Source organism: Panthera onca, chromosome A3 (assembly GCF_046562875.1).
Source record: "Panthera onca isolate mPanOnc1 chromosome A3, mPanOnc1 haplotype 2, whole genome shotgun sequence".
NCBI lineage: Eukaryota > Metazoa > Chordata > Mammalia > Carnivora > Felidae > Panthera > Panthera onca.
This window is the reverse complement of record NC_138341.1, coordinates 7,227,008-7,253,393: the sequence shown is the minus strand read 5'-3', so window position 1 is coordinate 7,253,393 and position 26,386 is coordinate 7,227,008. Positions and strand designations below refer to the sequence as shown.

The 26,386-nt window shown below is 43.4% G+C and overlaps 1 protein-coding gene across 5 annotated transcripts in view; it reads right to left on the bottom strand.

Moving 5' to 3' along the window:
* Positions 1 to 26,171, bottom strand: part of TAF1B (TATA-box binding protein associated factor, RNA polymerase I subunit B) — a 68,025-nt gene extending 41,854 nt beyond the window's left edge. Inside the window, exons 1-7 of one of the 5 annotated variants that reach the window (XM_078444996.2) lie at positions 26,041 to 26,171; positions 24,354 to 24,452; positions 21,269 to 21,356; positions 17,933 to 18,030; positions 15,034 to 15,123; positions 10,057 to 10,210; positions 2,574 to 2,730 (exon numbers count right to left, since the gene is read on the bottom strand). In XM_078444996.2, the coding sequence (XP_078301122.2) occupies positions 2,574 to 2,730; positions 10,057 to 10,210; positions 15,034 to 15,123; positions 17,933 to 18,030; positions 21,269 to 21,356; positions 24,354 to 24,452; positions 26,041 to 26,058 (704 nt within the window). In that variant the 5' untranslated portion in view covers positions 26,059 to 26,171. Of the gene's footprint in view, positions 1 to 2,573; positions 2,731 to 10,056; positions 10,211 to 15,033; positions 15,124 to 17,932; positions 18,031 to 21,268; positions 21,357 to 24,353; positions 24,453 to 25,291; positions 25,573 to 26,040 lie in introns of those variants that run through there. The other 4 variants (XM_078444997.2, XM_078444994.2, XM_078444995.2 and 1 more) reach the window with 4 other exon arrangements.
* Positions 26,172 to 26,386: the final 215 nt, after the last annotated feature.

Here is a 26,386-nt window from a genome sequence, read left to right as displayed (position 1 = left end):
GTAGGACGAGTATAAGAAATATGGGTACTGGGGCCAGGCTAGTAATGTATTTCCTTCAAATCAATGTTCTTTAAATACTTTTCCAAGTTTGGCAGTAGTTCTCCAGCTTTAGCATCCATGAGACTCCCCAGGATGGCTTATTAAAACAGAGGCTACCAGGCCCTACCCCCAGAGTTTCTGATCCAGAAGGTTAGAATGGGTTAGAATTTGGTTAGAATTTGCATCCCTAACAAGTTCTCAGGTGACGCTGTTGCTGCTGGTCAAGGGACCACACTTTGAGAACCTGTGACTTGGAGCTCCTTCTCTGAGAAAAATAGAGAAAGAGGATCAGTGGTAACTATCTCCCTTCCTGTTGCCCCAGGTAATTAGGCTCGGTTCCCAAATTTGTATGTCCCACAGAGCAAAATAAAAGCCCTCCAGCCAACTAGATCCAATCTCCTTGAAGGTACTTCAGAAATCTCCTTTAAGGGAGGGGAGGGAGGAGGGAGAAAGAAGGAGGGAGAGGGAGAGAGACAAATGTGTAGGATCTTGCCCCCATCCTTCCAAACACATATAATATTCTCCCTAAGAAGAATTACCGGTGAGTACTATTTTCTACATCTTGTGAGATCTCTAGCAGTCTTGTTACTCCCTTATAGATTGCCCTGGGTAGCCGGACAGCCCCTTTACTCAACTGGGTAGCTGGACAGCCCCTTTATCCAACTGGGTAGTTGGACAGCTCCTTTACCCAAGTGGGTAGTTGGACAGCCCCTTCATCCAACTCTAGCGACGTGATTTGATTGTTGTTTCTGGGTTATCGAAAGGAAAATAGAGAGACTGTAGACACGGGATCCCCTTGGGAGGTTGCTAAGTAATCCAGGTGGATTCCAGAGGGGATGGGGAGAAATGTGGTTTCAAGTATGACTGACAGGATGTAATGACTGACTGCAGACGTGGAGAAAGGAAAGAGTCAAGGATTCTGAGGTTTCTGGATAGGAAGAAACGGAGTGCATGGTATTTACGAAGGAAGAAAACATGGAGAGAGCTGAATGAAAGACGAAACTCTTTCCGCCATGCTGATTTTGAGATACCGTAAAGACACCCCAGTAGTGTCCAACAGGCAACCGTATGTATGAATAGACGGGTCTGACCCTCACTAGACAAGTCTGGGCTGCAGATATAAATTTGGGCGGCGTCATCATCATATAGATGGTAATTAAAGCCTTGAGAGAAGATGAGATCACCCAGTGAAGGCATATGGAGCAAGGTGAGGTTTTTAACTTAACAGTAAAATTCACTGAATAATGGACTATCTGCATGCAGAGTTAATCACCCCTGAGAAAAGCCTTGTTATTTGGTTGATGTGGCCAAACTCAAAGGCACTATCATCATTTACTGGAGGCATTTTATTTAATCAAAGGGCCTAGTACCGATGATGGTGATGAAGACAACGAAACAATAATAACTAGCATTGAGTTCTTACTATGTGCCAGGCACTGTGGTGAGTGCTTTTCGTGGACTGCTCATTACTGGAAGTGGTTACAACTCTGTGAGGTAGATATTATTATTATTAGCTCCGTTTCACCAGTGATGAAACAGAGGCAAAGAAAATTTAATAATTTACTCAAGGTCACATATAAGTGGCATAGCCAGGATTCAAACCCAGGAGTCTGGTTCTAAATCTATGCTCTTAAAATCACTCTACACACGGATTAAACCTAATGCTATTGTTTAGAATATATATATAGGGGGTGGCTGGGTGGCTCGGTCGGTTAAGCGTCCAGCTTCGGATCAGGTCACGATCTCGCGGTCCGTGAGTTCCAACCCCGCATCGGGCTCTGTGTTGACAGCTCAGAGCCTGGAGCCTGCTTCGGATTCTGTGTCTCCCTCTCTCTCTGCCCCTCCCCTGCTCCTGCTGTCTCTCTCTCCATCTCAAAAAAAATAAATAAACATTTAAAAAAAAATAGAATATATATATAAAGCAAGAGAGATATTAACACGCTAATGATTTTGGCACATCCTCTATTTAATGAGAAAGGCTTACACACAATGCCCTAATTTACTCATTAACTACAAAACACTGTAAATTATCTTGAAAAATGTAAATACTGGCCATCTACTAACAGGTTTTCCTAATAGTTTTGTTTTCAATTTATCTTATAAACACAGACAACCTGTATTTTAGCTTTTGACGTCACCAATGTATGCGTCGGGGTAACTACTAGTAACCATATTCGCCAACATCAAGGTCTTCTGTTCATCTTCTCTCTTAGAAATGCAAAATACTTAATACCACTACTCAGGTACTTGTTACTTTTCATCTTCAAAGCATTCTACTCACAGTAGATAATTAATTTTCCAACACACCGAGTAAGGTAAATACCATTATTTCACTTATATAAAGCAAGAAACCCAGGAGATGAGCCACCGGCCCAGGGAGGGTTACAGTTCAGAATTGGAACCCAGGGTACCCAATCTTTCCGTTCTCTTCCTCAATTGAAGCCTCCTTGACAAATTCAAGATATCCAAAGGCTGTCCCCCCCGTTCACACAGATAATCAGCAAAGACATCATCCTACGAGAGGCCCGGCTTACCTCAAAAGATCTGAGAGAGTAACTGTCTCTCTCTGCCACAGCAGTGACAGGTAGCAGAAGGCAAGTGTCCTCGGCACCGTCATCTTCACGATCCCCTTCTCCTTTCGTAGTGAATATTCCACTCCATCAAGAGATCCAGAACAGATGGAAGCTGTTTCTTAAGAGATAAATGGAGATTTTTTTTTTTTTAAGAGCAAATAACTATTTGGACAGCCAAAGAAGAAAAACCACAAAAAAATCCGAAGAGGCATTTTCAATATCTTAAAATCAAATTATCATTGATACGATCTTTGCAAAGAGCAACTGGCAAAAAAGAGCAATGATGGTTTAGAGAAAATTGGCTAAAAAGGTTAACAATTGTTGGTTCTTTATGGGAGTGGGATGGGCTGAGATTCTAAAGAGGGACTTGACCTGCCTGAATGTTTTCATAGTGAACTGGAACAATTTTTCAGATAAGTAAAAGGAAAAACAATTACAGAGCAGAGCAAAGCAAAGCAAAGCAAAGCAAACAGTGTGGAAGTGCTTTGGTCCAGGCCCCAAGCTACGTGTCCCTTTTGTGTGAGGGGCTCTCCGCAACACCAGCCAGGACAGCACCTCCGCCCACTCCCATCCTCCAGGCACCCTTCCCCACAGGACGTTATCTGTCCTCGCTCCTTCCTTCAACACTCCCTCGTCTCATTCTTTGTGCCCCTGTTCTAGGTCCGGGGAATGAACAGTGAACAGGGTCGCACATCACTTGGAACTTAACATTCTAGCAACGGGAGATGGTTATTAAGGAGAAAAAAAAAAAAAATGCAACTGACAGATGGTGGTAAGGGCCACACAGGAAAATGGCAATGCAGGGGCGTACAAAGTGACGGGAAGACAAGAGACAGGTGCTACTTTACATGGATGGTGGAAGAAACCTCTGGGGGAAGGTGGCATCTGAGCGGCGACGTGAATACGTTCAGACAGGAAGTCTTGAGGAGCTCAGGAAGAACACTGCGTTCATCAGCAGGAGTGAACTCAAAGGAGCAGCAAGGAAACCAGTGTGGCGAGAGCACCCCACGTGAAGGGAAAGTGGTAGGAAATGATAAGGAAGAAAGCGATATGGGCGCCTGGGTGGCTCAGCTGGTGAAGTGCCTGACTCTTGATTTTGGCTCAGGTCATGATGATCTCACGGTTTTTGAGTTCGAGCCCCCTATCGGGGTTCCACGCTGTCAGGAGCGGATTCTCTGTCTCCCTCTCTCTCTGCCCCTCCCCTGCTTGATCTCGCTCTCTCTCTCTCTCTCTCTCTCAAAATAAATAAATATACACTTAGAGATATTTTTTTAAATATCACGTAGGGCTTGATAGGTCACGTTTTGTATTTTGGACATTATTCTGAGTATTATGAGGAGTTTCTGGAGAGTTTCAAACAGAGAAACCACCTGATCCCATTCATGTGTCTAAAAAGCTCTCTCCGGCTGCCGCACGAGGAACGGAGCTGTCGGAGGGCAGGAGTGGACACAGGTCACACCAGCCAGGACAGAGATGACGGGCACTTGGGCTGGGACAACAGCACTGCAGGTGGTGAGAAGTGGTGGGAATCCGGACATATTTTGAAGGCAGAGTCAGAAGAATTTGTTGATGGACTGAACACGAAGTATGAGAGAAAAAGAGAAGACAAGGATGATTGTCAGAGTTTGGGCCTGAGCAACAGGAGAACGGAAATGCCATCTACTGAGATAAGGAAGGCGGCAGAAGTGCAAGTCTGATGAAAGAAAATTAAGGTTTCAGAATTACACGTGTTAAATGAAGGCCCTACTAACTGCACAAATGGAGATGTTGAGTAGGCAGATGAGCATAAAAATCTGTAGTTCAGAGAAGAACCTCGAGAGAGAAATTTCTGAGCCGTCATGATGCAGCTGGTGTTTAAAGCTGGAAGGAGGGTAAGTAGAAAGCGGAACTAAGAACGACCCCCCAAAACCCCACTTTCTTGGATAAAACTCTCCAAATTACTCCTCAAAATCCTTTTTTCCAGCTCCTATAAATCCTCTCCTCATAGCATTTATCAGTAACTGAACTTTTTAATGAATGTGTGCATTTATTTTCCAGCTCCTCCCACTACAATCTAAGCAGGTGGCTGACCTTGCTTGTCACCGGGTCCCCAGGGCCTCGAGCAGGCCCTAGCACAAAGGAGGAACCCAATAACTATTTGGTGGCAAACAGGCCAGCAGTTCAAGACTGTCGTCCTAGTGAAATGATTTTTAGAACATGCAAAGACTCAAGGTCAGGGCACGTTGTGGCAGGACCGTCTATAATATGAAGCAAATTAAAAACCATCGGGGCACCTGGGTGGCTTGGTCGGTTAAGCGTCCGACTTCGGCTTGGGTCATGATCTCACGGTCCGTGAGTTCGAGCCCCGCATTCGGCTCTGTGCTGACAGCTCAGAGCCTGGAGCCTGCTTCCGATTCTGTGTCTCCCTCTCTCTCTGACCCTCCCCCATTCATGCTCTGTCTCTCTCTGTCTCAAAAATAAATGAACGTTAAAAAAAAAAAAAAAAAAATTTGAAAAAACCACCTAAGTGATGCGAATAGAAATTTAATTCCAGGCAATGGAATACTGCATGCCAATTTACTTAATGCTTCTGTCGATGGTTCTCAAAGTAGAGTCCCTAGACCAGCTGTTGGGCAGCTCAGTCAGTTAAGTGTTCGACTCTTGATTTCAGCCTAAGTCGTATCTTGCGGTTCATGAGTTCGAGCCCCGCCTCCGGTTCTGTGCTGACAGGGCGGTGTCTGCTTGGGATGCTCTCTCTCCTCTCTCTCTCTCTCTCCCCTACCCCGTTGCTCTCGCTCTCAAAATAAAATAAACTTAAAAAAATATATATTTTTAATAAATAAAGTTTATTTAGTTTTGAGAGAGAAAAAGAGCTCATGAGCGGGGGAGAGGTCGAGAGAGAGAGAGAATCCCAAGTGGACTCTGCACCGTCAGCATGGAGCCCGATGTGGGGCTCGAACTCACGAACCATGAGATCACGACCCGAGCCAAAGTTAAGAGTCGACGCTTAACCGACTGAGCCACCTAGGTGCCCCAGCAATAAAATTGTAAAAGCTGGAAAGCATATGGACAGGTGATTACTGCCCTGGCAGCGTCGAGAAAGCTGGATTCAAAACCAGCGATAGGGAAAACCATAAACCGATGTAACTTTTCCCTGGGGACCTCTAAAGAAAGCTCCAGAATCGGTTAAATCTTGGAAACCGGGTGAAGGTAGGTCTAACACCAGAAAGATTACTTGAAAGTCCGATTGAGAAGCAGTCAGACGCTCAGAGTCATACGCCAACCCCATCTGGCAAATGCCTGCGCCTTCCCAATCTGGGCAGAAAATTGTGAAGTTTCTTCTCTGGAAAGAGTAAAATGAAGGGTCTCTGGAATAGGGCATATATCAGTCATACATACAGTTGAGAGCAGGATATTATGAAAAACAGCAGGATGAAGTGCCAGTGTACATATTGAGTACTGAGACAGCCCCCGCCCCCACCCCACATTCCTCTCAGGCCTTCTTCCCACCCAGTTCCTAGAACAGCCAGGATTACACCCTCAAACAGATGACTCAAAGAGATTTCTCTTGAAAATCCTATCAGCTCAGGGGGAAAAGATTTAAAGATGATAATGCTGGAGGCCTGCTAAGAAAATAATCCAGCTAGATCATGCACAGTGCGACTAGCAAAACTCACTATGGATACGAGGCTTTCACTCAATTTTTCAGTCTCTTTAAAAAAAATTTTTTTAATGTTCTTATTTATTATTTGAGAGAGAGAGAGAGAGAGAGAGAGAGAGAGCAAGCAGGGGAGGGGCAGAGAGAGAGAGAGAGATACAGAATCTGAAGCAGGCTCCAAGCTTTGACTGTCAGCACAGAGCCCAATGTGGGGCTCGAACTCATGAACCGTGAGATCATAACCTGAGACAAAGCCGGGTACTTAACCGACTGAGCCACCCAGGCGCCCCTTTCAGTCTCCATTCTTAAGAAGACCAGCCATGTTAGCCTCATAAATATTTGAGGAAAACCTGGAATACAAGAAGCAGAGGACAAAACAAGTCAAGGTCAAATATTATCACTTATCATATCAATATCCTCAGGAAAATAAGAAAAGATGCTCCACAAAAACAAGGGAATAAACCAGGAAAGACGAAATAGGGTCAAGGAAGTAAGGAACTTTAACAAAAGGTAAGAGCATCTTCAGGATGGTGGTAAAGAGATCCCAAAGACAGCCATGTCATACATTTAGGGATATTTCATTGTAGATTAGGGTGGGTCAGAAGCTCCACCAAAACTTCTTCTGAAGATGAAATTGGTAGAATATCTAAGAAATTGAGAGATTTTCAGAACTTGGAGGAAGTGTGGAGATATACTAATAATAAATTATAGATTAGTAATAAGTAAATAGAAAACTAAGCAAGTGACAAGACAATTATCAACTCTGAGAAAACCAAAGGATCTATGAAAAGTATAATCACAGCAAGTTACATAGCTCACACTAAATGCTGGGCTAGGAAAAAATTATAATCGTATTGGAAGACAGAGAAAAAGAAATGCACGATCGTGCGCTGGTGACTACATGGGGAAGGTACAGTGAGAAAGGTGTGAAAGAGCCAAGATTTATCTTCTGTAGTTGGAATTTAACAGCTAACGTCCAAAAGCAGAAATCAAGATGTCATACTATAAGCATATGCTATCGAGAAATGGAGGTCACAGGGGCGCCTGGGTGGCTCAGTCGGTTAAGCATCTGACTTCGGCTCAGATCATAATTTCACGGTTGGTGAGTTCAAGCCCCCCATCGGGCTCTGTGCTGACAGCTCAAAGCCTGGAGCCTACGTCAAATTCTGTGACTCCCTCTCTCTCTGCCCCTCCCCTGCTCACGCACTCTCTCTCTCTCTCTCTCAAAAATAAACTTTTTTTTTTTTTTTTTTTTTGCAATATGGAGGTTGCAGAAGAGCTGAAAATGAATGTCTCTTGGGAACAGCACATTTAGGGGAATAACAGACTACAATTTTTTTCATATCAAGCATTATAAATCTATTTGAATTACATGCATATAGAATTTTGATTAAAAATTTAAAGAATGTAGAAATAGTTTACACTTTCACAAAAACAAAATACTACATCTCCCTTTCTCCCTATGTATACATGTATAAAAAACTTTCTGGAATGATCTACAGCAAAGTAGTTTGGTTTTGGATGGCACAATAACTGATGATTTTCTTTGTGACGCTCTGTATTTCATAGTTGTGAAATAAAGGTTGTATTAGTAGTCACTTTACATGTAGAAACTAAAATAAAGCTCTAAGGATCACCATTTACTAAAAGCAAACACCAAAACAAAAACTCTTAACATAGAGAAACAATCTGGGGCACCTAGGTGGCTCAGTCGGTTAAACGTCCTACTTCAGCTCGGGTCATGATCTCACAGTTCGTAAGTTCGAGCCCCACATCGGGCTCTGTGCTGACAGCTCAGAGCCTGGAGCCTGTTTCAGATTCTGTGTCTCCCTCTCTCTGACCCTCCCCTGTTCATGCTCTGTCTCTCCCTGTCTCAGAAATAAATAAATGTGAAAAAAAATTTTAGGGGCGCCTGGGTGGCTCAGTCGGTTAAGTGGCCGACTTCGGCTCGGGTCATGATCTCACGGTCTGTGAGTTCGAGTCCCACGTCGGGCTCTGTGCTGACAGCTCAGAGCCTGGAGCCTGTTTCAGATTCTGTGTCTCCCTCTCTCTGACCCTCCCCTGTTCATGCTCTGTCTCTCCCTGTCTCAGAAATAAATAAATGTCAAAAAAAATTTTAGGGGCGCCTGGGTGGCTCAGTCGGTTAAGTGGCCGACTTCGGCTCGGGTCATGATCTCACGGTCTGTGAGTTCGAGTCCCACGTCGGGCTCTGTGCTGACAGCTCAGAGCCTGGAGCCTGCTTCACATTCTGTATCTCCCTCTCTCTCTGCCCCTCCCCTGCTCATGCTCTGTCTCTCTCTCAAAAGTAAATAATGAACATTAAAAAAATTGTTTTTTAAATAAAAAAGACATAGGGAAAAAATCATGGTACTCTAAAAGGCTTAGATGACTTCAGACCTAATCCTGGGGACAGTGGAGTTCAGGCCCCACTTCCACAATCCCTAACACCAGACGATTTGGAAGCAATCTCCCAAAGAACTCTGTCAGCACACATCAAGATTCTAGGAATCTATAATAAGAGCCTGGTCCGTTCTCTGAGGTCTGTTTTCCACCATGTTTATTTTATTATTATTTTTTTTTTTTTAGTGTAGTGTAGAAACAATTAAAATCATGAATAAATGTGTTGGGGAAGGTCGGTCTATACCTGTTACCTTAAATATACTCTTTATCTATTTTAAATTATGGAATTAAATCAGAAAGTGAAACTCACACACGATACGATAAATTTTGCTTCAGTCTATGATTAGAAGTCGGATATATCATCTTTGACTCTTACCAATCTTATCACTTCGCTAAGATCTATCATTTCTCTGCTGCAACTTTTCTTTGGAAATTCTGAGCCCACACGTACATGATCTTTATTGAGCTTCATTCTTTCTGGATCCACTTATTGTTCAACACCCTTTAAAAATGACACAAAGGGGCGCCTGGGTGGCTCAGGCGTCCTACTCTTAATTTCGGCTCAGGTCATGATCTCACAGTTTTGTGAGTTAGACCCCTGCATCAGGCTCTGCGCTGACACTGAGGCGCCTGCTTAAGATATTCCCTCTCTCTCTGCCCCTACCCCACTCATGCTCTGTCTCTCTCAAAATAAATAAATAAACTTAAAAATTTTTAATAAATAAAAATCACATAAAAATACTCATGTGGAGACAATGTACCTTTTTAAAAAACTGCCCTAAGATTTCATTTAATTTACCTTTCTCCTAGCCATATGATTTACCAAGCCATTGCTTCTTGCTAGGCCACATTCCTTTTCTTGAAATACGAAAAGATTGGACTAAATTATTTTTTTAAGTTTTATTTTATTTTGAGAGAGAGAGTGAGAGAGCGAGAGAGCGAGAGCGGGGGAGTGAAAGACAGAGAGAGGGAGAGAGAATCCCAAGCAGACTCTGCACTGTCAGCACGGAGCTCGATTGGGGGCTTGAACTCACGAACTGTGAGATCATGACCTGAACCGAAGTCAGATGCTTAACTGACTGAGCCATCCAGGTGCCCCTGGACTAAAATTTTTTTTTTATATTTATTTATTTTTGAGAGAGAGAGAGAGAGAGAGAGAGAGAGAGAGAGCGAGTGAGCTGGGGAGGGGCAGAAAGAGGGGGAGACACAGAATCTGAAGCAAGCTGCAGGCTCTGAGCTATCAACACAGAGCCCTACATGGGGCTTGAACTCACGGACTGTGAGATCATGACCTGAGCTGAAGTCGGGAGCTTCACTGACTGAGCCACCCAGGTGCCCCTGAACTAAATTGTTTTTAGGGTACATTACCAGCTTTAAAATTCTAGGTAGTCTGATTCTCACTTTTACCTGATTGTGATGCTTTGCTGATGGGGAAAGGCTTCTGAGCAAGGCCATCAGGCTGAGACTCTGTTCCACTTTCAACAAAAGAAGGGCAGCTGAAGTCACTCAGCAGCTCAGGCTCGCTCTCCCAGTCTGAATGACTTTGGTTATCTTCTAATACCTATTTGCAAAATAATATACATAAAATTATTACACAGGAACTGAAAATGCAGTTAATTTCCACGAGCTTAACCAAGTCCTGCTCATCTGAAACACCGTAAGGCAAACTACTCCAGAGAACTGCAACCATGTGCCAGGTTCCGAAGACCAAAAGACCTCACCCTCCACCAGGTGTCCCCTAGCAGCTCCTGGCGGTGCTCCCGGAGAAGGGCTGCAGACGAGGCTAAGCAAGGAAACAGGTTGCCAGCAGACACATCAGGCTTCCTTCTCCCTGTGACCAACATCTCCCTTGTAGCTCTAGCAGCTACACCAATGGGCACGTCGATAATGACCCCACGCACAATGCTGGCTTATCTTCACTGAGCCTACCTGGGAATTTTCGCTTTGCATCTACGATAATGCCATTTCTCCTCCCTGGACTATCCTTTCTTCTCTACCTCTCCAATCCGTTATTTACTCAATCATGCTGTCTCCCAACCAATTCTTCTTCCGAAGAGTTCTTGATTCCCTGAATTCCTGTGGCACTTTACTATTTATAACACTTAACTGACAAGGATATACTATCTCAGACGGTTGTTTAATTTTTCACACACGTATTGTTGAAATGTGGCTGGCTACAAAAAGGCCTCATCAGCTGACATTACCTTGGGGAAACTGATCACACTCAAAAGGCCACATTATCAGTTGTGCAGACCAAGAGACTCAATCTTAGGAAGAAGAGGTAAGACTCATGTTAAGGACACTCACAAGAGAATAAAGTAAAATCAACCAATCAATCAATCAATCAATCAGGGATGAGATGCTTGTGCCCTCTGTTATGCAGTTCCCCTCTCTACAGGTAAGCATGAGACAAGGTACACAATGAAACTGGCAGATAAGCATGGACTCACTGAGAAAACCAAAGCAATCAGAAGACAATGTCCACAATCGTATGCAGGCGACCATCTGCCAGGAACTTGACTCTCTGTCTGATTCTTCTGGCAAACTATCCAAGCTCCCATCTAAAAAGGCAGCTTCTCCCTCTGGGCACCCAATTCCACCCCGTCTACTCAAAGATTGTCCCTCACTTCTACTGTCTCTCCATTGAAAATTTCTTCTCTCCTGTATCATTCCTATCAGTACACAAATACGCTATCATTTATCCCACTTAAAACACACACACACACACACACACACACACACACACACACACACACACACAAACCTTTCCTGGATTCCATCTACAACATAAATTCTTTACACTTTGCAGCTAAATGTCTTGGAAGAGTTATCCAGACTCACTGTCTCCAATTTCTCTCTTCCAAGTCTATCTTACACCTCATTCTTGTCATTTTTAAACATCTTTTTTTTGAGGGAGGGAGGGGCAGAGGGAAGAGGGAGAGAGAGTGGAGCCTGATGTGGGGCTCGATCCACGACCATGAGATCATGACCTGACCAAAACCAAGAGTCCGCCACTTAACTTACTGAGCCACCCAGGCACCCCTGAAGATTTTATTTTTGAGTAATCTCTCCACCCAACGTGGTGCTTGAACTCACAACCCCAAGACCAAGAGCTGCATACTCCACAGACTGAGCCAGCCAGGAACCCCTTTTATACTGCATTCTAATCAAACTTGTGGTCCCGCTACTCTACTCATCAATTTTTCGCCCTCTTCCTTCCTGGCCAGGCAGCAGTATTTCTCACAGTTGATCACTCCCCTCTTCTTGAAACTCTTTGTTCTTTCGTTTCCAGAATGCCCCCTCACTCTCCTACCTTCCTCCTAATTTACCAGTTCGTCCTCAGACTTCTTTGTTGATGTTGCTTTTATCCCAAACATCTTAACCCTAGAGCGGGCCAGAGCTCAGTCCTTGGTTCCTTTCTCTGTCTTTACTCCTCGACGATATCATCTGGTCTTGTGGTTTTAAATACTACCTACTATATTGTTTTTGATTCCAAAATGCTCTTCCCTTCCCCATGTTTTAATATCCCTGGCATCAGGGTGTTTCTTACCACCAATGGCATGTCACAGTTTGATTTACAGAATTATTTTCTTTCTCGGGGATATGTAAAATAACGGCGCATCTTCCAAATAATGGCATTTTAGATTTGATGATTGTAATACACATTGAGAACATCCGGGGGAACCTGGGTGGCTCAGTCGTTTGAGCGTCCGGCTTCGGCTCAGGTCATGATCTTGCAGTTTGTGAGTTTGAGCCCCGCGTCAGGCTCTGTGCTGACAGCTCAGAGCCTGGAGCCATCTTCAGATTCTGTGTTCCCCTCTCTCTCCACCCCACTCCTGCTTGTGCTGTGTCTCTCTCTGTCTTTCAAAAATGAATAAACATTAAAAAAAAAAAAGAGAGAGAACGTCCAAATTTATATCTCCAGCCTAGACCTCTCTTCTGAATTGAAGGCTTATAAATCTAACAGTACCTGCAGTTTCCTCTTGGATGTCTAATAGCTGTCGCAAACGTCACATGTCCCCAACTGAACTACTGATTTTCCTGTTCCACCTGTAATTTCAGTTGACGGTAACTCCTTCCTTCCAACTGCTTAAGCTCCAAACTTAAGTCATCCTTGATGACTCTTCTCTTTCTCTCACACCCCACATCCAATCCATCAGGAAATTCGGTCGACTCTATTCCAGAGTTTATCTAGGATCTTACCACTTATCATTTCCATTGCTACAACTTGATCCCAGCCACCATCAGGTCTTAATCTGGAAGAGGGCTTTTCAAACCTTCGTGTGTGTAAGAAGCACCTAGGAAACGTGTTGAAATGTAGACTCTGACTCAGTAGGTCTGAGTCAGTCCTGAAATTCTGCATTTCTTCCCCTAGATATCCTCATGGCTTACTCTCACCTACGATTCCTCATCAGGGAGGGGTGGCCTTCCCCGATCACTCCATCTCAAATAGCACCCTTTCCTGCCACCCCCTTTGGTATTTCCCTTACCCTGATTTATGCAATTGCTTGTTTGCTTTTTCTGGAAGTTTTAAGTCGCTTATCTTGCCCAAGATCACACAAGTCACAAGTAGCGAAGCCAGGATTCAGATGCACTCCTCTTACTATTCTTGGCACAGTCACATTCGAAGCATAAAGCAATTACTGAATATCTGAGGAGACTAAGCTTCTCACTTAAAAGTACTTGGTCCTTTTTCCTTTCAAAATCGAGTATATTCAAAATAGGTATACTCTTCAGTAAAAATTATACACCAACTTGCATATCAGGTTAAAATTCTGCATACACTTATTTACTCACCAAGAAGATTTTACTGTGATGAGAATATTACTTTAGACTTTAGACAGGTGTTTAGTCAAGTTAACAAAAGTTTTTACAATATCTATTTTTTTATGTTTGTTTATTTTCGAGAGGGAGAGAGCACGAGCGGGGGAGGGGCAGAGACAGAGGGAGACAGAGAAACGAAAGCAGGTTCTGTGCTATCAGCGCAAAGCCTGACATGGGGTTTGAACCCACAAACCGTGAGATCATGACCTGAGCCGAGATCAAGAGTTGGGTGCCACCCAGGCACCCTAAACCTTTTTAAATACCTTAAGTTAAAGCAAACCGTAAGAGAGTCTTAAGGACTGAGAACCAACTAAGGTAGATGGGGGGTGGGGGGGGAGGGGAAAGTGGGCGATGGGCAGGGAGGAGGGGACTTGTTGGGATGAGCACTGGGTGTCGTATGGAAACCAATTTGACAATAAATTATATTTTAAAAAAATCAAAAATAAATAAATATCTTAAGTTCCCCTAAACATATTAAAATGTCAGAGAGAATTCCAGGTTCTGATTCAAATTTTCTATGTAGTAGATAAAACCCCAGTGTACAAATATAACCAACAAATACTTTAGTTGTGTAATTCTAAAGATCAGGTTCTTAATAGTCTGGATGGTTCTTTCTTTTCTCTTTCAAAGTGTCACCATAGAACCACATAGTATCTTTTGCTTTTCTTGAGAAGTATCTGCCTCCTGAATCAAGAGAAGATAATGTTTCATAACTCTATCATTAAAAAGTATTGTCCGGGGGCACATGAGTGGCTCAGTTAGTTAAGCATCTGACTCTTGATCTCAGCTCAGGTCATGATCTGATGGTTCATGAGTTCGAGCCCCACATCAGGCTCTGCTCTGACAGTGCGGAACATGTTTGGGATTCCCTCTCTTCCTCTCTCTCTGCCCCTCCCCTGCTCGTGCCCACTCCCCTCTCTCTCTCTCTCAAAAATAAATGACCATTAAAAAAAAAAAAAAGTATTGTCTGTTCATGTCTCCTAAGGCAAGGGAAATAAAAGCAAAAATGAACTATTAGGACCTCATCAAGATAAAAAGCTTCTGCACAGCAAAGGAAATAATCAACAAAACTATAAGGCAACCTACAGAATGGGAGAAGATATTTGCAGGTGACATATCAGATAAAGGGCTAGTATCCAAAATCTATAAAGAACTTTCCAAACTCAACACCCAAAAAACAAACAATCCCGTGAAGAAATGGGCAGAAGACATGAATAGACATTTTTCCAAAGAAGACATCCAGATGGCAAACAGACACAGGAAAAGATGCCCAACATCGCTCATCATTAGGGAAATACAAATCAAATTTCTTAAAAGAAATTGCTTAAACTTCTACTTAGAACTAAACTACAAATTTCTTTGTTTCAACTAGTCAGATAAGAAATCCAAATTAATTCCAATGTCTAGATCAGTGACCTTGTCCTTCTGGACTATAACAGAAACATCTTCACTGACGATTCTCTGACAAACATCATAAATCCAGATGAGGCTGAACCTGTTTTCATCTCTACCTCATACTAGAAATGTCTTTTAATCCTGCGTTTCAGACTTGTGACTTACCGTAACTTTTCTTCTACAAACTGGGTTTTTACAATAGGCCTGCTTGCTCTTCTGAAGGTAGCGCTTCCAAAAATTATGTAGAACTTCATTCTAAGGTAGAAGGGAAGTGAGTGGTAATTCAGGTCACGCCAAACACACCGGTACATCTCTACCACATGTACTTCACATACTGCCCTCCATTCAAACGTGTTCTTACCTTCTTTACCTACTTTCTTGAAAAAGAACGATCATCACAAAATCTGTGTATCAGTATATGGCAGGTATACGGCAAACACTGAATAAATTCTTCATTATCTTTGATCTTAGAGAAAGAAGAGACTAATTCTGTAAAGGTCACCTAGTTGACCCCCTCCTTTCGCAGGTTAAGTAAATTAAGAATCAGAGAGGGGCACCTGGGAGGCCCAAGTTGGTGAAGCATCCGACTTCGGCTCAGGTCATGATCTCACGGTTCGTGGGTTCGAGCCCCGCGTCGGGCTCTGTGCTGACAGCTCGGAGCCTGGAGCCTGCTTCCAATTCTGGGTCTCCCTCTCTCTCTGCCCCTTCCCGCTCGCATTCTGACTCTCTCTCAAAAATAAATAAACATTAAAAAAATTAAAAAAGAAAAAAAGAATGAGAGAAAGCAAGCAACTTCTACGTGACTACACTTCTGGTTAGAAGCAGAGCGGCTATTGGGTCCAGGCAGAAGTAAAATAAAACAGGACAAACAAAACAAAACAACTTCTCTTTTATTCAGCACCTACTAGGCATGAGGCATCCGTTAGCTCTGATACAACACTGCAAGACAGCCATTATCTCCATTTTACCGCTACAGAAACTGAGTAAATTGGCCAAGATGACCCAACCACTAAGTGGAAAAACCATGAATAGGACTTGGAGTCAGTTTTGATTCCAGAGCCTGTGTTCTTAGAGTGATGCCGTTCCTATGCCATTTAAATGGTCAGGTCTAATGGGTTATGCTCATTGGCTAATTTCAGACAAACTGTTTTCAGGATTAACCCCAATGAAGTGGGTAGAAAACTATATAGGAGTAAACCCTACTGTATCTATTTGGTATAACTATATGCGACTATAAATTGAAAGCATTTATACAGAGGATGGCTTGAAAGAAACCAGATTCCCAAACCCCTAGACTACCAGCAATCTTCCCTAATTTAATGACCGCCATGGATGCCATCTGGTCCCTCGTGTTTTTGGATTTTTAATTCCTATAATACTTTTCAGGGTAGGCCCAGGGTCCTTTTAGGCTACAAACTGATCTAGAGGGCATTCTTTTTGGCTTGCCTCAAACACTGGTTTGAACAGCGAAGGCTCCTCTACAAATCCTTCCTTGGTGACTTCAGTCCACATTGATCTTTCTCCCTTCTCTTTTTGCCCTTAATGTCATTTATGAGCACAGCATTCTATCGTTTCATTTTTTTTTTAAAGTTTCTTTTTTTTTTTTTAAGTTTATTTATTTTGAGAGAGAAAGAGAGTGCAAGCAGGGGAAGGGCAGAGACAGAGGGAGAGAGGGAATCCCAAGCAGGCTCAGAGCCCAAGGTGGGGCTTGATCTCACAAACCAAACCGTGAGATCATGACCCGAGCTGAAATCAAGCGAGTCGGGTGCTCAATCGACTGAGCCACCCAGGCGTCCCTCCACCATTTCATGTTTACTCATGCCACATGGGTGACACGCTCTCTCCAACTAGGCTGCATCTCTTAGTACCTGGTTTCCAGTAACGGGCACGAAGCAAGTGTATAATAACTGCTTGTTGCTAAATAACTGGCTTTTTAAAGAATTCCTGAAATGGCTTCAACCAGATGAAGAAACGTGAAATTCACGTACCCGTAGGGATTGTGGTACTCTGGAGGAACAGCAGGTCCAAGTGTGGTCCCCGGACCATCAGTGTCACCTGGGAACTTGTAAGAAATGCAAATTCCGGGGGCACCTCGTGGGGTTCTGCACTTGGGATTCTCTCTCTCCCCCTCTCTGCCCTTCCCCCACTTGTGTGCACTCATTCTCTCTCTCTCTCTCTCTCTCTCTCTCAAAATAAATAAATAAACATTAAAAAGAAAAAAGAAAAGAAAAGAAAAGAAATGCAAATTTTGGGCCTTACTCCAGACCTACTGAATTGGAAACGCTAGAATGAGGTTCGGCAATCTGTGTTTTAATCAGCCTTCCAGGTGATTCTGGTACGCATTCAAGTTTGAGAAGCACTGTTTTAATGCATCACTCCCCAAAATGCATTCTGAAACTCAACTCCTGATAGATACACACACTAGAGGATTTTCTCAAATTGTGAATGCCACAGACTACTTCCCCTTGGAAATCAAACAATCACGTAACACAGAGAAGGCACCAAAAAGTCTGCAAGGTTATTTGTTTTACTTTATTTAACCCAATGTTTCCTAAATGCTGAAACTAAATATGTTTATATTTAAATATATTAATATTTAATATTGAAGACTAAAACCTTTCCTTTTAAGTTTATTTATTTGAGGGAGACAGAGACAGTGCAAGTGGGGGAGGGGCAGAGAGCGAGGGACAGAGAGAATCCCAAGCAAGCTCCGCACTGTCAGTGCAGAGCCCAATGTGGAGCTTGAACTCACAAAACCACGAGATCATGACCTGAGCCAAAACCAAGAGTCAGACGCTCGACTGACTGAGCCACCCAGGTGCCTCTGAAGACTAAAACCTTTTTTATTTTCTTTTGGATGCATTGCTTATTTATGTTCTGTAGAGCACACTTTGGAAATTATTGGCCTAATAAAAAGATTAAAGAAAAAACATCAGAAAAAATGATTCTTTCAGTAGCCCGAGTGTCATTACTGATAGCCCTACTTTTCTCCTTAGTTTCCCTCCAAATCCTACTGTTATTCAAACGAAGCATAAAGCTAGCCTCTAGACACAAATGGACTCACCTTTAGTTCTGGGCCCACTCCAAGGGTCTTTAAGGCTTCCGCTTGTTGATAAAGTATGTGCTGAAAACCTTCACACACATACCAATCCCAGCCTCTCTCTAAACAACAAATAACATGCTTCAGACATGTGCACTCCTATTTACTACAGGCTACCACATAATTACAACTAGGTTTTACACATTACAGCTGGAATTTTTTTGTATACCTGAGTAGGAATACTCTCTCGTTTCCAATCTGGCAAATACGTACTAAGTGCTAAAGCTAAACCCCGTTTTTATAATTCATCAGATTTTAAATATTTTAAGTTATCTACAATTTTTCTGAAATACTCATGGAAAAGGCAGAAAAACGAATAGTCAACATATTAAAAAATGAAATAAGCTTTAAAAGTATATACTGAACCCCAAAAGGTACTGTACTGGACAATACCCAGCAGAATCCGAAAGGAAAGAATGTTCGACACTCAGCCTTGGCTGCTCCAGGCCTCTGTCCCGGTCACAAAGAAAGGGAACGGTGGGTATTTGGAGAATGAATGAACAAAAGCCAAGATGCGAAGGTCTAGGAGTGCAGAGAGTGCACTAAGAACATTCTAAGAAAATACAGCGCTCGATGGCATTCTGCTTTTCTGGAGACAGTTACAGGTTGCAGGGAGAAAATGGAAGCAAGGAAACAAATACTTCCTGAACCCTGCCTTGGCACCAGGTATGTGCTGAATATTTGAAATATATTATTTTCTTTAATGCTCAAAACAACCCTAGGAGATTGTGAAGAAATCTGCCTCCACAGCAGACAGAGCTACATGTTTAAACAGAACTACCAGTTAAAGAAAATATTAAAATCGGTTAAGACCCTAATGTTTTACTCCTCTCTGCTGGACAAATATCCCAACTCTATGGAAAACATGTTATCGGCACCTTTTACACATAGTTTATGAAGTCTGTTACTAGGACTCCAGGCTCCCCTCTCCCCGCAGGATGTCACAGGACTCCTACTCCCCACCCTGTTGACTAACCCAATTTCTGGAAAGGGTCTTGGGTTGTATATGAGTAAGAGAGAAAGCCTCTAATTTTGATGCATTCTGAAACTGAGGGAGTTTAAGCTCTTAAAGCTGAACACGTGCGCATTCTTCTTGCAGAACACCATTCTTACAAAATGGTAAAGTCGTATTTAAATTCTGAGTTCCTATTTTATAGAACAAATGGTATTACCATTCTCATTTTACTGATGAAGAAACTATGTTGGGTCAAAGAAGCTGAATATAAGACACTTGACACCTAATTTGAAGCATTTAAATCTCCTTCAGCAATTTAAGTTTAAACTATACATATTTTTTTTTTTTTTAAGTAGGCTTCATGCCCAGCATAGAGCTCAGTGTGGGGCTTGAACTCACAACCCTGAGATCAAGACCTGAGCTGAGATCCAGAGTCGGACCCTTAACTGACGGAGCCATCCGGGCACCCCTAAACTGTACATTTTATCTACTTAAGTAAAATACAGATTAATCAAGTTGTATTGTAATAAAATTTAATTAAAATTAATCAGCTTTTAGCCTAATAAAAACAGTCACTATTAAAGGTAAAACAGAAACATGAGTTAGCATTTAGGCATTCTGTCTGTTATTCATCTAAGAATATCAATGTATTTCATATAGACGTTTCACGAATATGTATATATCTACATTTCATGGGTGTGTGTCCTTAAAGCTACCTTACAACAGTGTACAAGAATCCACTGTTACCATTAGCCTGGTTTCATATTGGAGAATCTGGCCCTGGGTAGTCACAGAAATAAAAAGCATCAGACTTGGGGCACTCAGGTGGCTCAGGGGGTCAAGTGTCTGACTGTTGATTTCAGCTCAGGTCATGATCTCACAGTTGGTGGGATTCAGCCGCCTGTCGGGCTCTGTGCTGACAGCGTGGAGCCTGCTTGGGATTCTCTCTCTCTCCCTCTCTCTGCCCCTCCCCTGCTCGTAAGCGCACACACTCGCTCTCTCTCACTCTCTGTCTCAAAATAAATAAATAAATTTAAAAAAATTAAAGCATCAGACTTTACCTCAGATTCTTCTCAGTAATGGTTAATTATATATACTCACTAGATTAATGAAATAGGTCACCTTTCAATGCACACCCATGTTGAGACTATTTTAAGGAAAATGATGTTCCTATTTTAGAAGGGTGTGTTCAAAATTCAGTGTGAGAAATGGATTTCTAAAAGATGAATATTATGTTTAACTCACCTATCCTGACAATTTCATAGTTGAGTCATTTCAGAAAATAAGCATTTTTCTTTAAAAGCACAGAAAATCACATTCACAATACATGACATAGAACAGAGAAACATATGCCAACAGATAAGAAGAAATACACTCCATTATCCTTTTTTGCACAATAGTTCCTCCACTGGTTACCCCTGTCAGAATGGCTGACATTAACAACTCAGGCAACAACAGATGTTGGCGAGGATGCGGAGAGAGAGGATCTCTTTTGCATTGTTGGTGGCAATGCAAGCTGGTGCAGCCACTCTGGAAAACAGGATGGAGGTTCCTCAAAAAAACTAAAAATAGAACTGCCCTACGACCCAGCAATCGCACTACTAGGCGTTTATCCAAGGGATACGGGTGTGCTGTTTCGAAGGGACACATGTACCCCTATGTTTATAGCAGCGCTATCAACAATAGCCAAAGTATGGAAAGAGCCCAGATGTCCGTCGATGCATGAATGGATAAAGAAGGTGTGGTCTGTATATACAATGGAGTATGACTCGGCAATCAAAGAGGATGAAATCTTGCCATTTGCAACTACGTGGATGGAACTGGAGGGTATTATGCTGAGTGAAATTAGTCAGTCAGAGAAAGACAAACATCATATGACCTCACTGCTATGAGGACTTTAAGAGACAAAACAGGAACATAAGGGAAGGGAAACAAAAATAATATAAAAACAGGGAGGGGGACAAAACGGAAGAGACTCATAAATATGGAGGACAAACAGGGTTACTGGAGGGGTTGTGGGAGGGGAGATGGGCTAAATGGGTAAGGGGCATTAAGGAATCTACTCCTGAAATCATTGCTTCACTATATGCTAACTAACTTGGATGTATATTTTAAAAAATAAAAAATAAAGTTAAAAAAAAATAGCTGCTCCACTGGAAAACCAACTCACAACAATAAGGATAAAAACAGGATACGCTTTTAAGACATTTACTTCCGATTTTACCATCAACAATTACCCACTTTAATTCCACTTTGGATGAGCCATTTACAACTCTGGCAACTTGTCTAAAATCCATTTAAAATTCCATCCCACATCTCTAAGCACATATGAAGAAAGGGCTTACCAAGTTTTCTTTTTCTTTTAAGTCCCCGGTTGATGGCTTGTATTTTAGTATTAGGAATAGCCCCAGTGTTTATGACTTCCTTTGATCTCTGCAGGAAACAGACAGACCATGAAAAAGATGGTTTTACATCTCCCTAAATGTATTTCCAAGCATCTCTGGGAAGCATAATGAACCAAACTGGGAGCGCCAGGACGAAGGACAGTAACATTTCGGGAAAATTATATCAACTGTAAGATTTTGGTTAACCTTTATGTTGCCTTTTCATTCCAGATTTTTTCACTACTTAAAACAGTACCTGGAACACAATAAACGCTAAATAAAAGTCTGCCCAATTAATAAACTTTTATTTTAAATCACTTTCTAATTTTTTCAAATGAAACCTAAAGTCAAACTTCCTTTTCTCCTCCATCCAAACACGCTCTGGAATGAAGAGAGTTGTATTTGTTGTAACCAGCAATGCCTACACTGCATACAGATTTGTTTCATCCTGCTGTTCTACGTATTTGAATAATACAGCTTTCATTTCTGAAATTATAAAAGTACTACTTTTTATTTTTACTCAAACCTGCAGAATTTTAGCGTGATAAATAGTGAGTAGCATAAATGGTGAGTATAACTCATCCCATAATAGTCTTCGACTCCAAGTGCTCTCAAGGGCTGGTACCTAAGATTCTGCCTTTCTCACAACCAAAACATAACAGCATTAAGTCTTAATGATGGGAGAAAGGTGAAGATTTTTAACCAAAAGGCAACATTTATATATGTCTCTAAACTTAGAGATTGGAATGAAGTTTATCGGCAGCCTTCACTAAGAGTAAAAGAAACACCTTTAACGATAGGATTTGGGGAATGTATTTCCTGTAGCTAGAGAAACCACATTCAAAGCAGTATTAGTGGACTGGGTTGGCCACACTGAAAACAAAGATCCATCAGAATACATACCAAAGCAGTTACCCTACAAAGACAGGTACAACTTAAGAAGTAGGCAGGGAGGAGCGCCTGGGTCGCTCGGTCTGTTAAGGGCAAGCGTCTGACTTAAGCTCAGGTTATGATCTCACGGGTTCCTGCGTATGAGCCGAGCCCTGCATCGGGCTCTGTGCTGATGGCTCAGAGCCCGGGGCCCGCTTCGGATTCTGTGTCTCCCTCTCTCTCTGCCCCTCCCCTGCTCATGCTCTCTCTCTCAAATAAACATTAAAAAAAAAAAAAAAAAAAAGAATGCTACATTCTTGACAAGTTACTCTACACAGGTTGTCTTTCAAGCGTGGAACTAGATGGTGTAGTGGTATTAGGATCTTTCAAGTTAAAGTAACTACAGGTTTTATCAGACAGAATCAAATAGGAACATTATTAAAGACAGAAATAAAAGACGCAATTAGTTAATGGAGTTTAATTTCTACGAAAATAGCACGCTGACTTCATCTGCCAGTGACGAACTGTCCAATTAGATGCAATCTTCTTTCGCTGTGTTGACATTTGCACGGCCACTGCAGAAACAACGGTGAGTAAAACTGCTAGTGCCTTCCGTGCACCCGAGCAAAGAGTATCACACTGCATCTGTTTAAAGTGAATGAGTTGACGTGTTTACATCCGCATATGCATGTGTAACTACACGCAGAGATACACGTATAAACATCTTCACAAAACCATCGCCACCACCAAGGTAATAACACGTATCCACCCCCTCCCCAAATTTCACTGAGCTAGCATTGTTTTAGCTGTTCCATGTGACTTAAGTGGGAAGCAGGCATAAGAACTTCAGCTGCATACTGGAAAACAATGATTGCTTCAAGAAAAGCTCTTGCGGGGGCGCCTGGGTGGTTCAGTCGGTTAAGCGTCCGACTCTTGGTTTCAGCTCAGGTCATGATCTCACGGTCTGTGGGTACGAGCCCTGCATCGGGCTCTGCGCGGACAGTGAGGAGCCTGCTTGGGATTCTCTCTCTTCCTCTCTCTCTGCTCCTCCCGTGCTTGCTCTCTCTCTCTCTCAAAATAAAAACATAAACTTAAAAAAAAAGAAAAAAGAAAAGCTCTTGGGTGAGCTACAAGGTAAATTAGCCACTTTCCTCAAGGGAAAAAGTTTTTGTTAGTTGCTTTACATATTTTGCCCAAGTTTTTAGCTGTTTAAGGTAGGAAGATAAATCCGGTCCCTGTTACTCCATCTTGGCCCAAAGCAGAAGTCTACACGGTTACTTTTCTCGGTCTCAAATCTGCCTTTCTTAAGTCTATATGGTGAAGGTCATATTTGCTCCTCCTCAGCTCTGTGGACTTGAAGCAAATCCTCTTCCCGAGAGGAGTCCTGGCACGTTTGGCCTGTCCAGGGGCAGACTGCCCACACCTTTGATCATTTTGGTTACAGTGGCCCGAATGTGTGGTAACTAGAACAGGACGTTGCACTCACAGTGTGAAGAGGCCTCACTGACCAACGTTACACAGGACAGCATGACAGTCTCTAGCGTCAGAGGCAGGTGCGATGGGGTAAAAGGAACACTGTAGTCAGAAGACTCAGGTTCACGTCCGGGCTCAACACTTTAGACTTGTGCGACTTGGGCACACTCACTCAGCTCGTGAGCCCCACTTGCCCCATCAGGGACCATAATAGTATATCTCACAGGTGAAAATGAATATTAGGAGAAAATGAAATAGTGGATAAGAAAACACTTTGCAAATCTGTAAGGTATTAAACAGAGGTAAAATGAGAATGAAGCATATTCAATATTCCCAACGGTACTCAATCTAACATTGCATCTTCCAAACCTCAAAGCTAGAACACATTAAACACTCTTACAGAAGTATTAAGAAGAAATGCATCACCTTCTAAGTACAATTTTAATTATTTTCCCTTACACAACACAGTCTGAATCATGACATCACTTGTAAATGAGGCCCAACATCATTTCAAAAACCCATCCTGAATGTGATTTACATGTTCCTTAACTCATGTAGAAGCAGTGAAGATTAACATTCTTGGAATCTGCCCAAGGCAGGAGTGACAAAAAGCGATCAATTACTTGGGCACTATGCCACATAACAGGCTAAAACTGCAATTTTCAAAACATTGGCAAACGCATAAATGATGTCTGTTACTTACTTCTGTAACGTTGTGGCAAGAAGTGCAGTAATATTTGCCTTCATCAGTAAGACCCCAAGAGACAGCAGCACACTGAGTGCACCTTTCTTTGAATTCTTTCTATAGGAGCAGATAGAAGAGGGGTTACTATCAAATCATATTCACCACATTGCATTTCTACAAAGAAGGTTCCCTGGATTTTACCCTATAGATTAAAAAAAAAAATCATAGACAATAAAAAAATATATCAGAGAGATTATCTATAAGAAGAGCCGTTCAGTCTTTTGGACAGTTTGAAATGGAATTAAATTATTTTTAAAAGTTTCTAAAATATGCAGTGGGGGAGGGGAGAAAAAGAAGAAAAGGTGATGGGGTAAAATGTTAAAAAAGATGAGTAAATAAAACTCCTTGAAAGTGCTGCGAGGAAAAAAGACGACAAGATTTAAGAAAAGACTTTAAAAATAGAAATAGGGGCGCCTGGGTGGCTCAGTCGGCTGAGCGTCTGACTTCGGCTCAGGTCATGATCTCAGGGCTCATGAGTTCAAGCCCGTGGGGCTCTGTGCTGACAGCTCAGAGCCTGGAGCTTGCTCCTGATTCTGTGTCTCCTTCTCGCCCTCTGCCCCTCCCCCACTCGCGCACTGTCTCACTCTGTCTCTCAAAAATAAATAAATGTAAAAAAAAGAAGAAGAAGAAGAAGAAATAGCAGGCCATTTGCAACGTCCTCCGTGACACTAAAAACACAGATGACAAGAGAACCAGATTTGTATTGGGGTTGTTTCACGTTTCGATTTATTCATTCAGCAATATAAGGAGTATTACCCATGCATGTCCTAGGCATTTAACTAGGTGCTGGGGATTCAGTGGTGAGCAAAACAGGATCCCTACTCATGGCAAATACAGGTTAGTGGTGAGTTATAATGATCAATTATAATGGTGAGTTAATGATCAATTTCATTCACCTGGCATTTACAGACGTTAACCATCCATCATTCAATAACCATTTATTGAGCATCTATAACGACTAAGCCCTTCTACCACATGGTGCTTCCGTCCATACATACACTGGCACTAAATTCCTGAGCCCCAGCGTTTAGGTCTTTTGACCTTGTCGTTGATCTAGCTACCGAATGCTCCTTCAATAGGGCCAAAGGGTGCAGCATTTCATGTAGCGAGTTAGAAATGAACGCCGAAATCATTTCAACAAGTCGGTAAAGTTTGCAATGACCCCGTACTGAAAAGCGGCATCACCTCGGCGCGGCCCGAACCCGAATTTGGGATCCCTCACCCAGCCGGCGGCGAGGATTCCCAGAGACACAGGCGGGGGTTGCGGAGGAGCCGGCGGGTGCCAACCCCGACCCTTCCCACGCCCACCCCGCCAGCAAGGAGAACCCGTGGGTGGCCCCGCCGACAGGGGACGCGCCACGTGGGTGGCCACCGCCACAAGCCCCACAGCTTCGGCCTCCCCCGGAAACACACCCCTACGGACTAACGCCCCGCCCTCCCTTCAGCCGCGACCTCACGGGGCCAGAAACGCCAGCCGCACCCCGGGCCCGCCAGCCCCATCCCTTGCCCCGCCCCGCAGCCTTCCGCCCGCCCTCCTCCCGCCAGCGGCCGCCCCCACGGCCGGTCGGCGTCCTCCAGCCGCTTCCCTCGGCCTCCCTCCCCTCCCGCCCCGCCGTCGCGCCCCCAGGGCGCCCGGCTCCCTCACCGCCTCCTCCAGGTCCATCGCGGCGCCGCGGGGCCCGTTACCCGGGCAGCGAGCGCGGCTTCCGGGAGCGCCGGGCGGAGCCCGCCGGGCGGAAACCGAGACCGCGGCTTTGCGTTCCGGGCGCCTGGGGCTGCGGGGAGGTCCCCGCCGGCTCCGGGAGGGAAGCTCCGCCAGCCCCGCGGCCCCCTCCCAGACTGCATTCCTCTCCTAGTCGTCGTAACCCGAGCCGACCGGGAAGAAACGGGGCGGTCCCGCTCCGCTCGCTGCAGAACCGTCTTCCCGCTGCGCGCGGCGAGGGGGGCGGTGGCGCGGCCGACGGTCCCCAGCGTGGACTCGGAGCGCTCCC